The 17,109-nt window shown below is 35.2% G+C and overlaps 1 protein-coding gene across 9 annotated transcripts in view; it reads left to right on the top strand.

The window, feature by feature from the left end:
• LOC129243978 (feline leukemia virus subgroup C receptor-related protein 2) overlaps nt 1-17,109 on the top strand; it is a 47,357-nt gene that overhangs the window by 27,397 nt on the left and 2,851 nt on the right. For all 9 annotated transcript variants that reach the window (XR_008582360.1, XM_054881500.1, XM_054881494.1 and 6 more), the window contains exons 2-10: nt 1,348-1,788; nt 3,318-3,429; nt 4,348-4,450; nt 4,783-4,911; nt 7,368-7,463; nt 12,425-12,566; nt 12,641-12,831; nt 14,208-14,332; nt 15,427-15,537. Coding sequence is in view for 8 of the 9 variants with exons in the window: in XM_054881500.1 (XP_054737475.1) it covers nt 1,698-1,788; nt 3,318-3,429; nt 4,348-4,450; nt 4,783-4,911; nt 7,368-7,463; nt 12,425-12,566; nt 12,641-12,831; nt 14,208-14,332; nt 15,427-15,537 (1,100 nt within the window). In the remaining variant the exon portion in view is untranslated. The remainder of the gene's footprint in view (nt 1-1,347; nt 1,789-3,317; nt 3,430-4,347; nt 4,451-4,782; nt 4,912-7,367; nt 7,464-12,424; nt 12,567-12,640; nt 12,832-14,207; nt 14,333-15,426; nt 15,538-17,109) is intronic.

Below are 17,109 nucleotides of genomic sequence, written 5' to 3'. Positions count from 1 at the left end.
TTTCTATGTTAGCTTGGCTGTCACGAAAAGAAAAGAGTTCGTGTACAACATACGACAGCATTCGGATCAGAAGCTAAAAGAGTACGGAGGGAAAGCTAAAAAATTAAGTACTAGTGTGGAAACAAATTACAGCGACGTTTACAAGAGACAAATTACTTCAAAATTTGCCGCTAAGTCTACTGCTAAAGTCTCAGTGTGCGGCGCAGAAAAATTTAAAAGAGACACGCTAAACGTTGCATTGGATAAGTTTATTATGGATTTAAATAAAAGGGGTCAAGTCTATGAGACAACCAACAAAAAATTTAATATTTTAATGGATTTGCAAAATAAAAACCAGGAAAGCGTGGATGTGGAAAGTGTACGCAATATTGTAAAATATTATTCAGATGACGAAACGAGATGATGAAAATTTAGTAAATGAATGCATTCAATTAAAATCATATTTACTATAATCTAAATCAGACTGCTACACCTCTTGCAGTGAAATGTATAAGCTTATCTATGAAAGGGAACTTGTTGGTGTATTTCCTAATTGTTATACCATCTTAGAATTTTTTTTGACGTTGCCCATCACCAGCTGCGAGGCGGAGCGCTCTTTCTCCAGGATGTCATATATTGAAAATAAGTATAGGACAACAATGTCGAACGATCGACTTAATCATTTGTCTCTTCTTTCGATAAATTGTGATCTAACAAAGGATTTAGCAGTTGATGAGCAAATAATGGAGTTCGCTGCACGAAAATGCAGAAAGATTGAAGTGTAATTTAATATTCTTTATTGTCATATTTGTTTTGATAAATAAATGTTTTTATAAGATGATTTTTTTTTCTGATAACTATATACTGCATCACCATAGAAAACAGGGCCCCCGAGTAGCATTAGCCCAGGGCCCCACAATGTCACGATCCGCCCCTGCTAATTATGGAGGAATTATGTGTACTTCATACATACTATATGTACATACATATATCCCAGAAAGTCACTATTTTAAAAGACATTATTTGACAGGCATACATTCTGTATGTTCCAAATGAGTATCTGGACTATGACTATTACCGCCACTGTCCTCTAAATGGTGGGAGGTTGATAATTGTGGTGTATATCAAGCAATTGTACACTCGAAGGGCATGAGAAAGAAGAATAATCAGGTATTCAATTACTGCCCAAAACCGGATTTTTTCATTTAAACAAGAATAAACTAAATAATGCCAAGGTTCGTCAAATTAATTCCATGCACTAAGTAAGGCATTCGGCTAAGGTTTTTTAATAAAAAATTGCCATTGTTTATTTTCGAAATCCGTTTTAGATTCAATGCAAATTTTTATTAATTTTTTTTTTCATTTCAGTTTATCATTGCTTAGCTCAAATCAATTCAGCTAGGGCTGTGATGAAGTCTTCAGTGAAATAGTAAGTGGTCGGCAAACAGTCTGAGTTTGAAACTGGTGCAGCTGCAACCTCACTAATTACTGCGAGTAACTGACTATTAGGGAAAAGAGCAATAAAAACATATCTATTTGAAATTGCAATACCACCGAGTATACATACCCGTCCGCACTTTGGCAAGAACACATACAAACACTATTATGTATATAGAAACAGTATAAAAAGAGGAATTCTTGATTAAAATAGTGTTTGTTGGATATAACCACAACAGTATCAACAGCATAGCTAAGAAGAGGGTCTAAACAAGGGCGAAATGACTACTATCGAAACAGATTTGCGGCCGACTAGGTTTACCGGAAGTGAATATTCAGTTGGACCGGGCACGGATACAATAAAAGTTGAAGGTATTTTATAACGGCTGTTTTAATTTTATTATGACTATATGGATTTTTTTTATTAATTTTTGTTGTGTAATTGGCGCATACATCCTTTGTTAGGTGTAAGACGGAGCTTCTCCTCCAATCTGTTGTGGGCATCATGTTACAAGTATTGCTCCACAAAAGGAGGGTCCTACAAAAATGCACTTGATTATTTCCCATTGCTTGTTGAGGCTTTTGCTTCCTTTTTCTTACCATTAAAAGCATGAAAGAAATACCGACTCAATATAATAGACAAAAAAAATAGTTTGAAAATATATATATTATATTTATATACTACAGATTGTAGCCCTTTCAATAATGTGGTTATGTACAACAGTACTGCGAGAGTCAAACAAGAAGCCGAAACACGTGAGTTTATTTAAAAATAAAAAAACTGTGTAATTGGGAGGCAAACTTTTGAGTAGTGCGACAATTTTTTCTAAGGCCAAATGTGAAATTTGTACAAAAAGTCATCCAAGTGATCAAAAAATCGAATCTAGGAATCACAGGATTATATAATATATTATTAAAAATTTCTCGAAATCTCAGTATAAAAAATTACCACTAAAATAATAAATTTTTGTACAAAATTTTAGGAAATTGACTTTTGTACATGTACGAGGTGTTTTAAAAAAATAAGGTGACGATTTCAAATTTCGCGGGCTACGTACATTCGACTTTCGATTATAATTTTTTTATGTGGTACACTCGTCTCGAATATATGTTCACGGTTTTAGCATGTTTAGTTTGTTTGCGAGATGAATCAAAGAAGTTGCTTCAAATTTTGTGTAAAAAATGGAATTAAGTGCTCAAAAATACTTGAAATATTGACAGTGGCATACGGTGAGAGTACTCGGAGTCAAATAAATGGTTACAAGTGGTACAAGCATTTCTCAGAAGGTCGAGAAGAAGTGAATGACGACGCTTGCTCTGGACGCCCCACCACATTAACAACAGATGAATATATTGAGAAAGTGAAGAAAATGGTTATGGAGGATCGTCGAATCACAATTAGAGAAGTTGTTGAAGATGTCGGCACATCGGTTGGCTCAAGCCATGCCATCTTTTGCCATGTAATTTTGGGCAAAATTGCTGAATTTTGCATCGCTCAGGAATTGTTGAATGGCGTCAACGATGATCCAGATTTCCTTAAAAGGGTCATAACTGGTGATGAATTATGGGTATGTGGTTATGACATCGAAACCAAAGCCCAATCGTCCTAAGGGAAGAGTTCAGGAGAGCCAAGACTCGATAGCAGAAAATCGCCGAACACGCAAAACACTTGTCTTATTTATGTCTCTTAAAAGCAAACTAATCATGTTATATTGCTAAAACCGTGAACATATCTTCGAGACATTCAACATAAAAAATAATAATAAATGAAAGTCCAATGTACGTAGCCCGCGAAATTTAAAACCTTTTTGAACACACCTCGTATTTTGAGTTTAAGAATTTTATGCAATCAAACATCAAAAAATCGAAATAATTTTATGAATATTACACTTTTTTTGCAGAGATCAAAGTTTACAAACGTCGTTGGGTCGTGTTGTTCCTATTTGTGTTTTATTCGGGCTCAAATGCGGCACAATGGATCCAATACAGTATTATCAACAATATTATTGTGAAGTAAGTTTTATGTTTATAGAAAGTTTGTTTTTAAGTATATATAAGGGCTGAATCAGAATTTATTACCTACTTTGTTACATATAAATGATATTTGAATGATAAATGATGTTTTCCAAATGTACTTCGCTTATAGATGCCAATTATTTTCATGAAGTTTTCAATGTTACAGTTATATAATGTGCAAGGGCGTTTTGGTAATAAAATTTCTATAGAATATCGAAAAATTATTCCTCCCGGAAATCTCGTCTGCTATAAATTGATTGCTCGGTGGACTGTGTGGCATATCACACCTTCCAACTGCGATTGGTTAGCGGTAAGCGCCTGTTTAGGTACGTTTTGGAAGAAAAAAGGCCCTATGATATTATTTGACTGCAATGCGCAATAAAACAGTAACAGAAGAGGAATGTAAAAAGAAACTCATCCCTTAAAGACGCTACATTTTGTTTAAGTATATAATATACAAATTTCTTTATTTAACATACATATTTTATAAAAATTGCAAACAAATACAATACAGTACACAAGTACAATACTGAATCAAAAATGTATTGTCAATATCGAATACAGGGTTGGCCATATTAAACTGACCCATGTGATTATTAAAAAAATATGGAAAAAGAAACATTTTTTTGTGTTTCATTGTGAAAAACATTTAATTTAGTTCAAGGAGATTCGTTTACATCACTTTTTGAATATGATATCGCGCAAGTGGTCGCCCTTAGCACGTATTTGGATATGTACAGGGTTGGCCATCTTAAACTGACCCATGTGATTATTAAAAAAATATGGAAAAAGAAACATTTTTTTGTGTTTCATTGTGAAAAACATTGGGGAAACACGTGTTTTCATGATCAAATTATTACATAATACTTAGTTATACACTTGCAAAACACTTTATATCTCTTCTCACGCTTTCAGATATTATGGCATCAATGACAAATGGGTGGATTGGACATCAATGGTATACATGATTGTCTACATACCGCTAATTTTTCCGGGCAGTTGGTTCCTGGATAAAATGGTAAGAGTTGATTTTATCTAAAACTTTAAATATTGCTTAATCTTTGTTTTACAAAAGTAAGTTTTTGCTCGTGATAATAAATCTGAATTATTGCTTCTATGATCTTACGCGATTACCCGCTAGATTTTGATCATGACTAGGCACATATTTCTATAACAAAAACTAATATGAATTCGTTGACTAACCTCATTGAACTAAAGAAGAACTGGGTTTTAAGCTTCTCACACATCATATAATATTTTCCCTCAGAATTATATTTAATTCAAAAACCTTTTGGTAGAAGTAAAACCTCTTATAAACATATTTCCAACTTTTTCATTTATATCTTTCAGGGCTTACGCATTACAGCGCTGGTGGGCATCGTAGGCACATGTATGGGCTCATGGATTAAAGTCTTCTCTGTGCAACCGGATCTCTTTTATGTAACATTTATTGGTCAAACGATTGTCGCTTTGTCCCAGGTGTGTATTCAGTCGTAGTCGAAGAAGTTTTGAGCCATGATGCTTCACTTATTCAGTGATATGAAAATACGTATGTGATAAGCAGACACATTCAAAAAAATGTATGCGCAGCGTCATTCTTGATGCCAATGCACTATTAGACACGTTCACAAATCGTAAACCACTGTGCTTTTATGAGTGCAGGAATAATTACATTAGCTAGCAGATTTTCAATGGGATGTTACCCTTGCGCATGTACTGCTATCAATGTAAATGTAATGGTTTGCCAAAATAAAGTCCGTATGAATATGATATAGGAAAATCGTAACAATCGTAACCGAACAGTATAAAATGTTGCCAATCTATAACAACATAAGCCAAAAGTGGTGTGGAATGCATGCAAAATTAAAAACTCGTTTGAAAATGTTATACCAGTGTTTTAAAGTAAAGTAGAATAATCTCGACCCCATTTATGTTAGATAAGGCCTCTTCGATTCGCCAACCGTTAGCAGGAGGCGAATAGCTGAAGCGATTGGTACAAATAAACATATCTTGGTAGCACTGGAAAAGAGCTGCCTAAAATTACATTTTTGGAAGCATTAATGAGTATTGGTAAGACCGCGTTCAAACAGGGAAATATTTGTTGCTCCAACTCGTTACTTATGATGCTCGTTCTCTGTTAACGCACTCTGTGTTCTCCTTCTTCTCAATGTTGTTGCTGACTGCAGACTAAAAACTAACAATTGCAAGGCGTGCAAACACGATGGGCAACACCAAAGAGAATTCGCAAAGTTAAAGCAACAAAAGGCTCCTTATATGAACGCGGTCCAATAAAACTCTCTTAAAACAGAGTTGGCAGCATTGAGCATAGTGAGTTATACTAGTTTTATAAGGTATAACTATTGTTATATTCTGTGTTGACAGCTATATGGACACGGCGAAAGAAAAAAAAACAAATCAGCTGATTTACCAATACCACCTTTAATTGATTCGTCTTGGTTGGTACACTCATCTCGAAGATATGTTCACGGTTTTAGCAATATAGCACGTTTAGTTTGTTTGTGAGAGGCATAAATAAGACAAGTGGTTTGCGTGTTCGGCGGTTTTCTGCTATCGAAAAAATGGATCAAAGAAGTTGCATTAAATTTTGTGTAAAAAATCGAATTAAGTGCTCAAAAACACTTGAAATGTTGGCAGTGGCATACGAGCTTTCTCATATATATGCACATATCGCACCCTAAATACAAAAGGGTCACAACTCAAAATAGTAAGATTTTCAGGAGAGACGAAAAACGTTTTATGTAAAAATTATTGTAATATTTAAAGAAAATATTGTTCCATCATGAAAATATACAACATTGAAGAATGTTCTACTATTTTTTTCAATTTTATATTATGTTTGCGAAAATAAAACCAAATTTTGATTTATGACTCTTTAACTGAAATTTTTTCTATTAACTAGTGATATTATCTTAAGTTGTGCCTTTTAACTGATAAAATGTTTTAATTTTATAAGTTTCCTAACCTAATTGAACTCACTTTTCACAACTAAAGAGGCCCAATGCAAAATAATATACTACGAAATTTATCACTTTTTACAGTTTTAGAGGCAGAACCCTTTTGACCCTTTTGTATTTAGGGTGCGATATGTATGTATAATTGAGGAAAAAGTCTGCAACACTTCAACAGAAACATTTTACTTGTGGCAGCGCTAAACACAAAAACGATTAAGGATTGAAATAATAAAACGGTATGTTTCAAGTGAAGACAATAAAAGTAGAGTAGCTGCAATCGAAAAATAAATTGTAAACAAACTTAAATTAGTGAGGAAGTGCTAAATTCGGTTCGCACCGAACTTTATAGAGCCGCGAACCCTTGTTATCCAATATCGAAAATATGAAAAAAAATGTTTATAGAAAACTCCATATTATCTATTTACATATTTTCCTTGACGTATCTATTTAAAATAATTGCCGAGCATCAGGAAAGGGTCAATTTAGCATTTTCAACAAGGTTCCAAGCGTTTATAAATACATAAGAGCTGTAATATTTCTGTTTTTATTATGTGCCTCGAAAAAGCCCTATTTCAATAGAATTGTGCGTTTAACTGTAATTGTATGAAATTGCTGACAGCTGTAGATGATTTCGTCGCGGGAATTACAATAATAGGACGGCATGTAAAGCTCGTCATACACGCAAAAATAAACACAAATAGGAGAGAATTAGCACGTGCTTGCTTTCACCATATTCCAGCTATTTACTCTGAAAGAGTGTCACCAAGTTCCGCAGCAATGCTCATCATACGTGCGCCTTTCATCTGAAGCATATTTACATATGTATATCTACCACAAATATATAAACTTGTATACAGCTTGGCGATTCCCCATTACAATTCTGATGCTTCTTTATCTTTATTTGGTTTTTTGCTACATACATACATACTTATTTTCAATTTCCTTCGACGTTTTCTGTTGTAGGTCTGCGTTTTGTCGTTGCCGGCGCAAATCGCCGCCGTTTGGTTTGGGCCGCATCAGGTATCATCGGCCTGTAGTGTCGGAGTATTTGGCAACCAGGTGAGTAAATGACTTTCATATTGGAATTTCGGAATTGATTTGTAGTTTTCAAAAGTATGATATGTTGAGTACTGAAATTTGGTATACTGAACATACTCATGATTCAATAATAAAACATTCTACGAAAGAATTCAGTATACAACTTCTGTCCAGTCAAAATTAGGGTTTTATTCGTCCGGGTTATTTAGTCACAATGTCACAGTGGTCGGGTGAACAGAGTGCGTTCGCAATCGGAGCGTATTTCATGGTCAATGATTCGTTTGCAACTGCTCGTCGTAGATTTGGTCACGTCCACTTCCAAACTCTTTTCATGGATGACATCAAAATTCAAACTGTTTAGGTCTAACAATTATATTTGCGTAAAAGAAATCCATTATTTTTGCGGAAATGGTTTAAAACTGTTTCATAGTCGATCTTTAGCTCCTGGGCGGTGCTACGACTACTAATATGCCGGTAAACCTCGATTATTTCTGTGATTTTATCGACATTTTCTTTAATATCAAAAATGCCTGAACAGAATCGACGAAATCCAAATTGCACGTCGTTAGCTGTTACAGTATCGGCACCATTGCATTTTCGTCTTTATCAAAGAAAAACTGTAAAATGTATCGAATTTTCTCTTTGTTGACTTTCATTATTAACACCCTGTAACTTACAATTGGGAAATGTCACCTTGACAACGAGCATAAACTTTAAATTGTTTGATCTATACTTTACGAGATATCGATCACTACAGCCATCTGCCGAGAAAATAACGAACTTCTTTTTCCTCACACTAATATTATATTATTTTAACTTCAATTTACTGGGTTTGATGGGAACTCAAAAATAATATTATAAGCCTTTCAAGTTCCTTCCTTTTTCTAACTAAATCACTTTGCACTTAAGATATACCTAGGTATGCACATACTAGATGTCGTACTAGTTTTGCAGAAATAGAAATCCATCCTCATAAGATCTGCACTAGTGCGAAATACTATTTTATGATGACTTATTTTTATTTATCACTAAATGAACATTTTTACATTTTGACAACCCAAGTACCAGAAGTGGGAAAGCGTCTCACATACGATTTCTAATCTAATAACTAATATTCGGAGATTAATACTATGCTAAATTTCCCGTTACACACTCGCAATCGGAGATTATTAACATATTATATTTTACTTACTCATCCTAGACTATAATATGCAAATATGTGTATATTTATCTAATGACCTTCTACGCAACTGAAGAGGTTGTAAAAATGAATCACTTACCCCGCTGACATGTCAATGGTTCTACTTATGCTCTTGCATATAACATGCATATACTCGTACATTTGTCCGTATCTGCCTACTTCATGTGCATACATTTTTACAAAAAGCCTACACGTAGTTGGTTTCCTTTCGCCGCCACTTGAATGGAAAATGTGCAGAAATGTCAACTGCGGTGCGAACAAGCCCCTTTATAATGACCTTGCGTCATACTCAATGCTGCATTTAAGCCTTTTGTTTGCCTTATTTGGTTACTATATTTTAACAAATTTTTACACTTAGAAATTTTGCCCAACTGCACTCGTTCGTACATCCATACATAGGCGTGCATTTTTACACAGGCAACCGCTTTTATGTTCAGAGTATCTATTTTTACCCCTTTATGTTGACATGCAAGTCAACACCAGCCGATAAAGAAAAAGCGTCAGCAAAGATGTGACACAAACATATCTACAGAGGTTGCAAAGTTCGTCCTAATCAAAAATCAAAGAAATATTTTGAAATTCATATTTTATATTTATTTTTTATATTTAAACTTATTTTTATTAAATTAAGTAAATATGTTAATTTTCGCATACTTTCATTCCGCATATATATATAGGTTTTCCCATTCCCAATGCTTTGCATGTTTAGGACATGATGTTTAACTCTGTGTTAGATATTTTGGTAACAAAGTTTACCACTTTAGCAATTTCGGACGATGAGTCAAGTTCACCGAGCGAAACAGGCTTTGTTCTAAAAGAGCTCGCTTCATCAGATGGAGAAAGGCTTTGGAGGGCTGTGACTGGGGCTGGTAGAAATATGAGAAGGCCGAAGGGTGAGGTCTATTGGATCCACTTTGGGTGTTATCCACACTAATTTGCTCTAATCACTCGAGACGAGAACTTCTTTAGCTCACTTTAAGGAGGTCAGGCGGGAGAACGCCTTCCGGGTCGCGCTCTGAGGCGGGTCTTCTGTACCCCAACAACCGGGCATGACTTTTCTTCAGAAGGTTTCCCCAGGCAGCGACTTTCTCTCATGGGGCTTAGCTTTGTTAACTTTGGGAGAAGAGTGCCGAAGAGTCTGGTTCGTATATTTAATGGGTAGTACATGTCCTCTCGGCCTTAAGGATGGTTCCCGAGGAGGTGGATCTAGGTTTTTGCCGTGTTCAGCGGTGACATTCTTCCCGTGCAGGCGTCCGAAACTTTTTGGTTATCCGTTTCAGCAAGTTTTTCCAGCAATTTTTTTGACAGTAATTGGAAAAGTACTTTTTACTACAAAGTAAAATACCTAATCCAAAAACCACAATATCGCCATTCAGCTATACGCAATCTACCAAACACCAGTTATTTTTTTAAATTTGCTGGCGCGCTTTTAATTTCGTCATGTACGCCATTTTCCAGTGTGGAAGGTGATTGTTGAGTTATTTGACAAATGTTAGTTAATTGTAAAACTAAACTAAACTACGGAGTCCAATATACAATATTTTTAGTAAAAACTCGTTCATTGTTACTGAAAAGATTTCTTTTATTTTCAATAATTGTAATCCTGCTTAGCTTCGAGTATGACTTGCAGCAAAAAATAGATGTCCATGTGTGAAAACAGTTTTTTTAACAATGTCCCAGCGCTATGAAACTTCAGTCCGTGCGATTTATTTATTGTCATTGCAAACGCAGTTGTAATTGGAAATTGGGTTCTTTGAAACTGAACCGCAAACATTTTACCACAAAAATTCAAATGTATACGTGATATTACGTGGTTTACAAATAATTACCTTGATAAATACCAAAAACTCTGTATAGGAGAGAGCTCAAAACGTATTGTAATTTTTCCTGTGATAAAATACCTCAACTTTTTTTCAAACCCAGGTAGAGATTCATAAAATTGTTTTAAGATTTTGAAATTTCCGTTGATTCATTATTTCGTACACACGATATGAGATTCAAATTTCAGTTCCCTAACTTAATTGGTTTTAGAGACACACCTATTGGTTTTCGCATTTTGGTCTATATGCCAGACACCACGCCTCCTATATATCGATGTTAACATTTCTGCTCTCACTTAAAATGAGACGGCATGGTTTAGATGGCAACGAAGTAATTAGAAGAGAGGATAATAACAGTCGCCCCTCGGCAGGTCTCGGTAGGCAATGGCAAACCTCCGAGTGTATTTCTGCCATGAAAGAGCTCCTCATAAAAATATCTGCCGTTCGGAGTCGACTTAAAAACTGTAGGTCCCTCCATTTGTGGAGCAACATCAAAACGCACGCCACAAATAGGAGGAGTAGCTCAGCCAAACACCCAAAAGGCTGTACGCGTCAATTATATGTATATACATATACCAATACAATATATATTGCCAATACAATCTCAGTTTTGCCGTCATATCCCAAGTAACGTCGACAAATCAGCTCATTATTTAAAATTCGCTGAGAGCCGGTTAACGTTCTGATATTAGCTACACCTTCCGAATTATATGCTATTTGTATACAATATACACCTTGATCGAAGACCAGCGGAAAGAAATGGATTGTGTCTTCAAGTTGAGTATTTTCTGTTTATTTTTTATTGTAGAAGTATTCACTTTGAGTTACCAAAATTAACTGAATGAAAGCAAAATACATTGAAGAAAATGGATAATGAAAGAGTTTGCCAAATGATGTGTATTGTTGCATGATTATTTGAATTTATCTCCATTCATTTTTTGTTAACTTTTATTTATTTTTGCAGCAGTGGTGATAAGAAAAATATAAAAAAATAGCTGGTCGAATGTCACGTTAAAATAGTAAACTATATTATTCAATATACATGTATACATATGCTTAACACCCATTTTATGGTAGTTGTGCTAAAATAGCAGATAACTCAAATACGACCATAGCACACCTTTTTTCCAAACCTAATTGCTTTCAGACCTCATTTCGGAACTTAACCAAGGCTAGTAACAAAAAATGATATCAGATGAGCAAACTAATAAATACTTTGTTCCACTCACAACCATATATGTATATATACACATATAATTGGCGCGTACACTCTTTTTGGGTGTTTGGCCGAGCTCCTCCTCCTATTTCTGGCGTGCGTCTTGATGTTGTTCCACAAATGGAGGGACCTACAGTTTTAAGCCGACTCCGAACGGAAGATATTTTTATGAGGAGCTTTTTCATGGCAGGAATACACTCGGAGGTTTGCCATTGCCTGCCGTGGGGCGACCGCAATTAGAAAAATTTTTTTCTTTAATTTTGATGTTTTACCGAGATTTGAACCTATGCTCTCTCTGTGAATTCCGAATGGTAGTCACGCACCAACCCATTCGGCTACAGCGGCCGCCTTAGTGATTGTATTTAAAAGAAATAAATTTACCAGTATATGGAAATAACAAGCCATTCTAATGCTTTTATAACACTCACATCTAACATGGATAGATTTGTGATTGTGACATCTTCGAGAGTATTTTTGGCTGTGTTGTAGCAATGGGAGAAACAAGAGATTGTTTCATTGTTTCCTACAATTGTTCATTGTTTCCTACAATGGAACCAAAACAAGTACCCACATATGACGTCAACTAATCAGGTGATTCTGTTAAATTCACTGATTCGGTTCACGGGATAGCGGTTCACGAATGTCCCACTTTCTGTATTTTCTACATCATGACTTGCATGCATTATTCGCCACATTTGTAATAACACGTGTTTGTTTTGTATCTCGCCTTACTCTCTTATTCTAGCTTGGCATAGCCGTTGGTTTCGTGTTGCCTCCAATTTTAGTACAAAACTCTGATGATCTAGATGTGATTGGCAGTGATTTACTATTTATGTTTTACTGCTTCGCAGGCTTTACGACCATTTTAATGGTGTTGATGATACTTTGTAAGATATACATAATTTTATTTTATTTAAAATATAAAGTACATTTTGTTTCCATTATTGTTTGCATTCCTTAGTATTTAAGGATAAACCACCAACGCCGCCAAACCCAAAGCGTTCGTCCACAGCTCCATCTGGAGGAGCTTCTGAAGTACCGTTCATGCAATCATTGAAGAGGTTGCTGATCAATCGTAACTATATTCTACTTTTGATATCGTATGGCATGAATGTTGGTGTTTTTTATGCGATATCAACTCTACTGAATCCGGTGAGTATAACATAACTATGCTTAAAGGAACTATTAAAACACTACTTTCTGGGTTCTAATATGTACATATTTCATGGTAGTACTATAGATACCCATATCCGTGTGTGAAACACCAATATGAGGGAAAGTTTTTCTGATAGTAATTTCATATGCGGGCTCCTGAGAGTAAAAAAATATATATACATATATATCATGCGAAATGTTTGAAATTTAGTTGAGAGAAGCAAAGTTTGAACTACATACTTTTTAAAAACACAGTTGACTAAGCAATTCAGTAAATATCTTTATATTTGCAGTAATGATAGTGAAAGGGCTATTTCTTCTTTTGCCTTCAATAGGTTAATTTTACTTTTTTACGAGAGTTAGTCTTCTGTGTGCAATTCTTAAAGTTTGTGATATGATTTTGTAGCTGCTATTAATTTCTCACGTTGGCAACGGCGAATATCGCAGGCGATGAACGATGACTTGTATGAGCTTTACGACGACATAGACATAGCGCAGCGAATAAAGATCCGACCGCTACGCTGTCTGGGTCATGTCGTCTGAATGGATACAAACGCTCCGGCTCTGAGAGTTTTCGACGCGGTACCAGCTGATGGTAGCAGAAGAAGAGGAAGGCCTCCTCTGCGTTGGAAAGATCAGGTGGAGAAGGACTTGTCTTCACTTGGGTCCAACTGGCGCCGGTTAGCACGAGAAAGAAACGACTGGCGCGCTTTGTAAAATTCGGCCGAAATCGCGTAAGCGGAGAAGCTGGGTATTTATTTAATATTTTATATGCATTATATGCACCGTTACAACTTTGTTTACATAGTATTTGCTTCAGAAAAATAGCGGAATCGAAATAGTCACAGATATTGGCGTATATGCCAATATAATTAGAATGTCGCCGGGAATTCAAGTCTGTCTATCCGTCTATTTGTGCTTACGTTGACTCATTAGCACTTACAGGTTTTCACATTCGTTACGCCTACCTTGTATTATAATTGGTTAAAAAGCAATATGTCAAACAAACCAAACGTTTGAATAACTTTATTAAAAATGGAGAGATCTTAGCAAAAACATTGAACACATTTACTCTTGCTGGCTACGTAAAATTTGCGCACCCAGCTAAATAGAACAACTCGTATTTCTATAAAATTAAAAAACAGCACCTGACACAGAGAATTCACTCGAATTAGGGGCGTGGACTAGCCTCTAAAATCAGCGAACAAGGGCTACATGAAAATCGGAAAATTAGACAACCATGGTCACCTACTACATATAAAACAGATACTTAAGTAATGATCTTAAACTTAAAAGTAATATTATTCCATGACTATGTCCCATTTATATAATATTTACACTTGCATTTTTAGTAGATTTTATTTTTTTTCTAGGTTGTACTGAAATATTATCCTGGCCATGAGGTTGACACTGGCCGCATTGGCTTGTCTATTGTGCTGGCGGGCATGATAGGATCTGTTGCTAGCGGTGTTGTACTGGACCAGATGCGAAAATTTAAGTAAGTTAACTTGATATTTCGATAAGTTTTTATAAAAATGTTTAATCAAATCACTTAATGGTCCCTCAAAGAAAAAAATGCTGAATCGTTGCATTAAGTTATGTCTGTATTGAATACGAGTAATATGGCGACGACAATGGCAGTCCCTGTGACCCTGTGACTCCAACTTGAAACTCGAGGAATTGATGATGAGGATATAATAACACACCTGTGCTCCAAAGTAAACGAATTTTTTGAACTCTTTCTGACGACGCTATTTATATGAAATATTATATTACGTCCAAAAGGTATATTCCTTTCCGACTTTCAGGAAAATTATCACATTTGCTGGAGTGGAAGTGGAGTGAATGCATCCATCGGTACAAACGCAATCATGTTGTATTTGACTCTGCGATCATTTTGGAAAACCACGTTTCATTACCAGTCAGAATATTGTAGGCCTTCTTGACCCATTCGATAATGTCCTTGAAATATTGAATTCTGAGCATTTTAACTTTAACGGTTAACTTGTGTGAAACTAATCGAACACACGATTTTCCGTGAAAATACTATAAATTAATGTTTTGAGTAATCTCATGAATTTCAATAAAAATTTTGGTTGGTTTTGGATGCATTTATGCACTGTTTTAATGGAAACTTCGGGCATACCTAGCACTAACACGTGTGAAATCTACCATGATGTGATAATCACTATAACTTTGAGCATTAGTTGAAACGTTTCGGTAAAGATTTTACCCAGTTTAAAGCAAGACTTAGTAAGGGCCCCTGTTCAACATTTTAACCCTCACTATTTTCCAAAATATAAAAAACCCTCATATTTCGATATACGAGTATAACCCGTAAAACAAATTACAGCCAAATCAAAGATGTCCGTTAAAAATATAATCGGTTTGTAAAAGAAGATTTATATGTAACCCCGCTAGCAAATACTCTCTTTCGAAAACTCTATTCCCCAATGTATTAACCTTGTATGCGTACGTACGTACATACATAATTAGTACGTACATAATTTTAAGATTTTTTAATGTAGTCACAGATACATAAATACAAACCTCAAACCTTTATAAAAGTTAAATGTATCATTACTTTTTTAGGGAAACCACATTGGCTGTCTATGCCTTTTCAATGGTTGGCATGTGGATATTTACATTTACGTTGGATACGGGGCATATTGCTGTGGTTTACGTGACGGCTGCGCTTTTGGGGTAAGGACAATGCGAAATTTCACTTGATAAAAAAGAGCTTTATAAAGTAAATAAGAAAAATTTAAATATTTGCAAAGGTAAATTAATGCGGTTGAAATGGTTCATCAGTATACATACGAGTACGTATGTACAGGGTTGGCCATCTTAAACTGACCCATGTGATTATTAAAAAAATATGGAAAAAGAAACATTTTTTTGTGTTTCATTGTGAAAAACATTTAATTTAGTTCAAGGAGATTCGTTTACATCACTTTTTGAATATGATATCGCGCAAGTGGTCGCCCTTAGCACGTATTTGGATATGTACAGGGTTGGCCATCTTAAACTGACCCATGTGATTATTAAAAAAATATGGAAAAACAAACATTTTTTTGTGTTTCATTGTGAAAAACATTTAATTTAGTTCAAGGAGATTCGTTTACATCACTTTTTGAATATGATATCGCGCAAGTGGTCGCCCTTAGCACGTATTTGGATATGTACAGGGTTGGCCATCTTAAACTGACCCATGTGATTATTAAAAAAATATGGAAAAAGAAACATTTTTTTGTGTTTCATTGTGAAAAACATTTAATTTAGTTCAAGGAGATTCGTTTACATCACTTTTTGAATATGATATCGCGCAAGTGGTCGCCCTTAGCTCGTATAGCGTAATGTGCCCGTTTTTCGGCGTTTTCCATAGTTTTGGCCAGCGTCTCGGCCGCTATGGCGGCTATTTCCCGTCGGATATTGGCCTTAAGTGCGCCTAGTGTCTTTGGCTTGTTGACGTAAACCTTAGATTTCAAATTACAGTAAAAAGTTATGGGGTTACTCAATGGGTCAGTTTAATATGGCCAACCCTGTATATACATACGTATGCACTCACGCATTCATTATTTTTTTTTTGTTTTAAGATAAGAGTTTATTAAGTAGAAAAACGTTACAATATTTATGTTATCGCACAATTTACAGAATATGGTATAAATCTTAATTCTACATCATTATATTTGTATATTTATCACAGGTTTGGTTTTTTAAACGATTTTTTCTTTTTTTCGAAGGAAAAAACTACTATGAAAAACCTCCGCTATACATCTTACAAGCTAGGGTTAATCTATACGCATTTAAGTACCAGGGCCTAATTGAACATTAAGAAAGTTCAGTTATTAGCAGATTGTCCGAAAAACTGGAACGCATTTTGAATCTTTTAGTCAAATTTTGTATTTGATCTGACAAAATCTTAGTTTTTGATTCATCATGAAGCTTTCTGGTGGAGAAATGCCATGGGAGTCGAGCATCATTTTGAGTACCTTATTTTGGCAGATTTGCAGTTTCGAATATATGTGACTTTGCGATATTACTCCAGGCTGGACAGGCATATAATATTACTGGCTGAAATATAGACTTATAAATTATTAGCTTATCTTCATCACTTAAGCCTAAGCGTCTATTTATTAGGGGATATAACATTTTAATCGCCAAATTTACTTTCTCCTGTTTGTACTTTACATGATCTCAAAAAGATACTTTTTTATCAAAAATCACCCCCAGATATCGTACGGTATTGGCCCACGGGATATCATAACTACCTAA

This window comes from Anastrepha obliqua, chromosome 4 (genome assembly GCF_027943255.1).
Source record: "Anastrepha obliqua isolate idAnaObli1 chromosome 4, idAnaObli1_1.0, whole genome shotgun sequence".
Taxonomy (NCBI): Eukaryota; Metazoa; Arthropoda; class Insecta; order Diptera; family Tephritidae; genus Anastrepha; species Anastrepha obliqua.
This window is presented reverse-complemented; position numbering and strand designations above follow the sequence as displayed.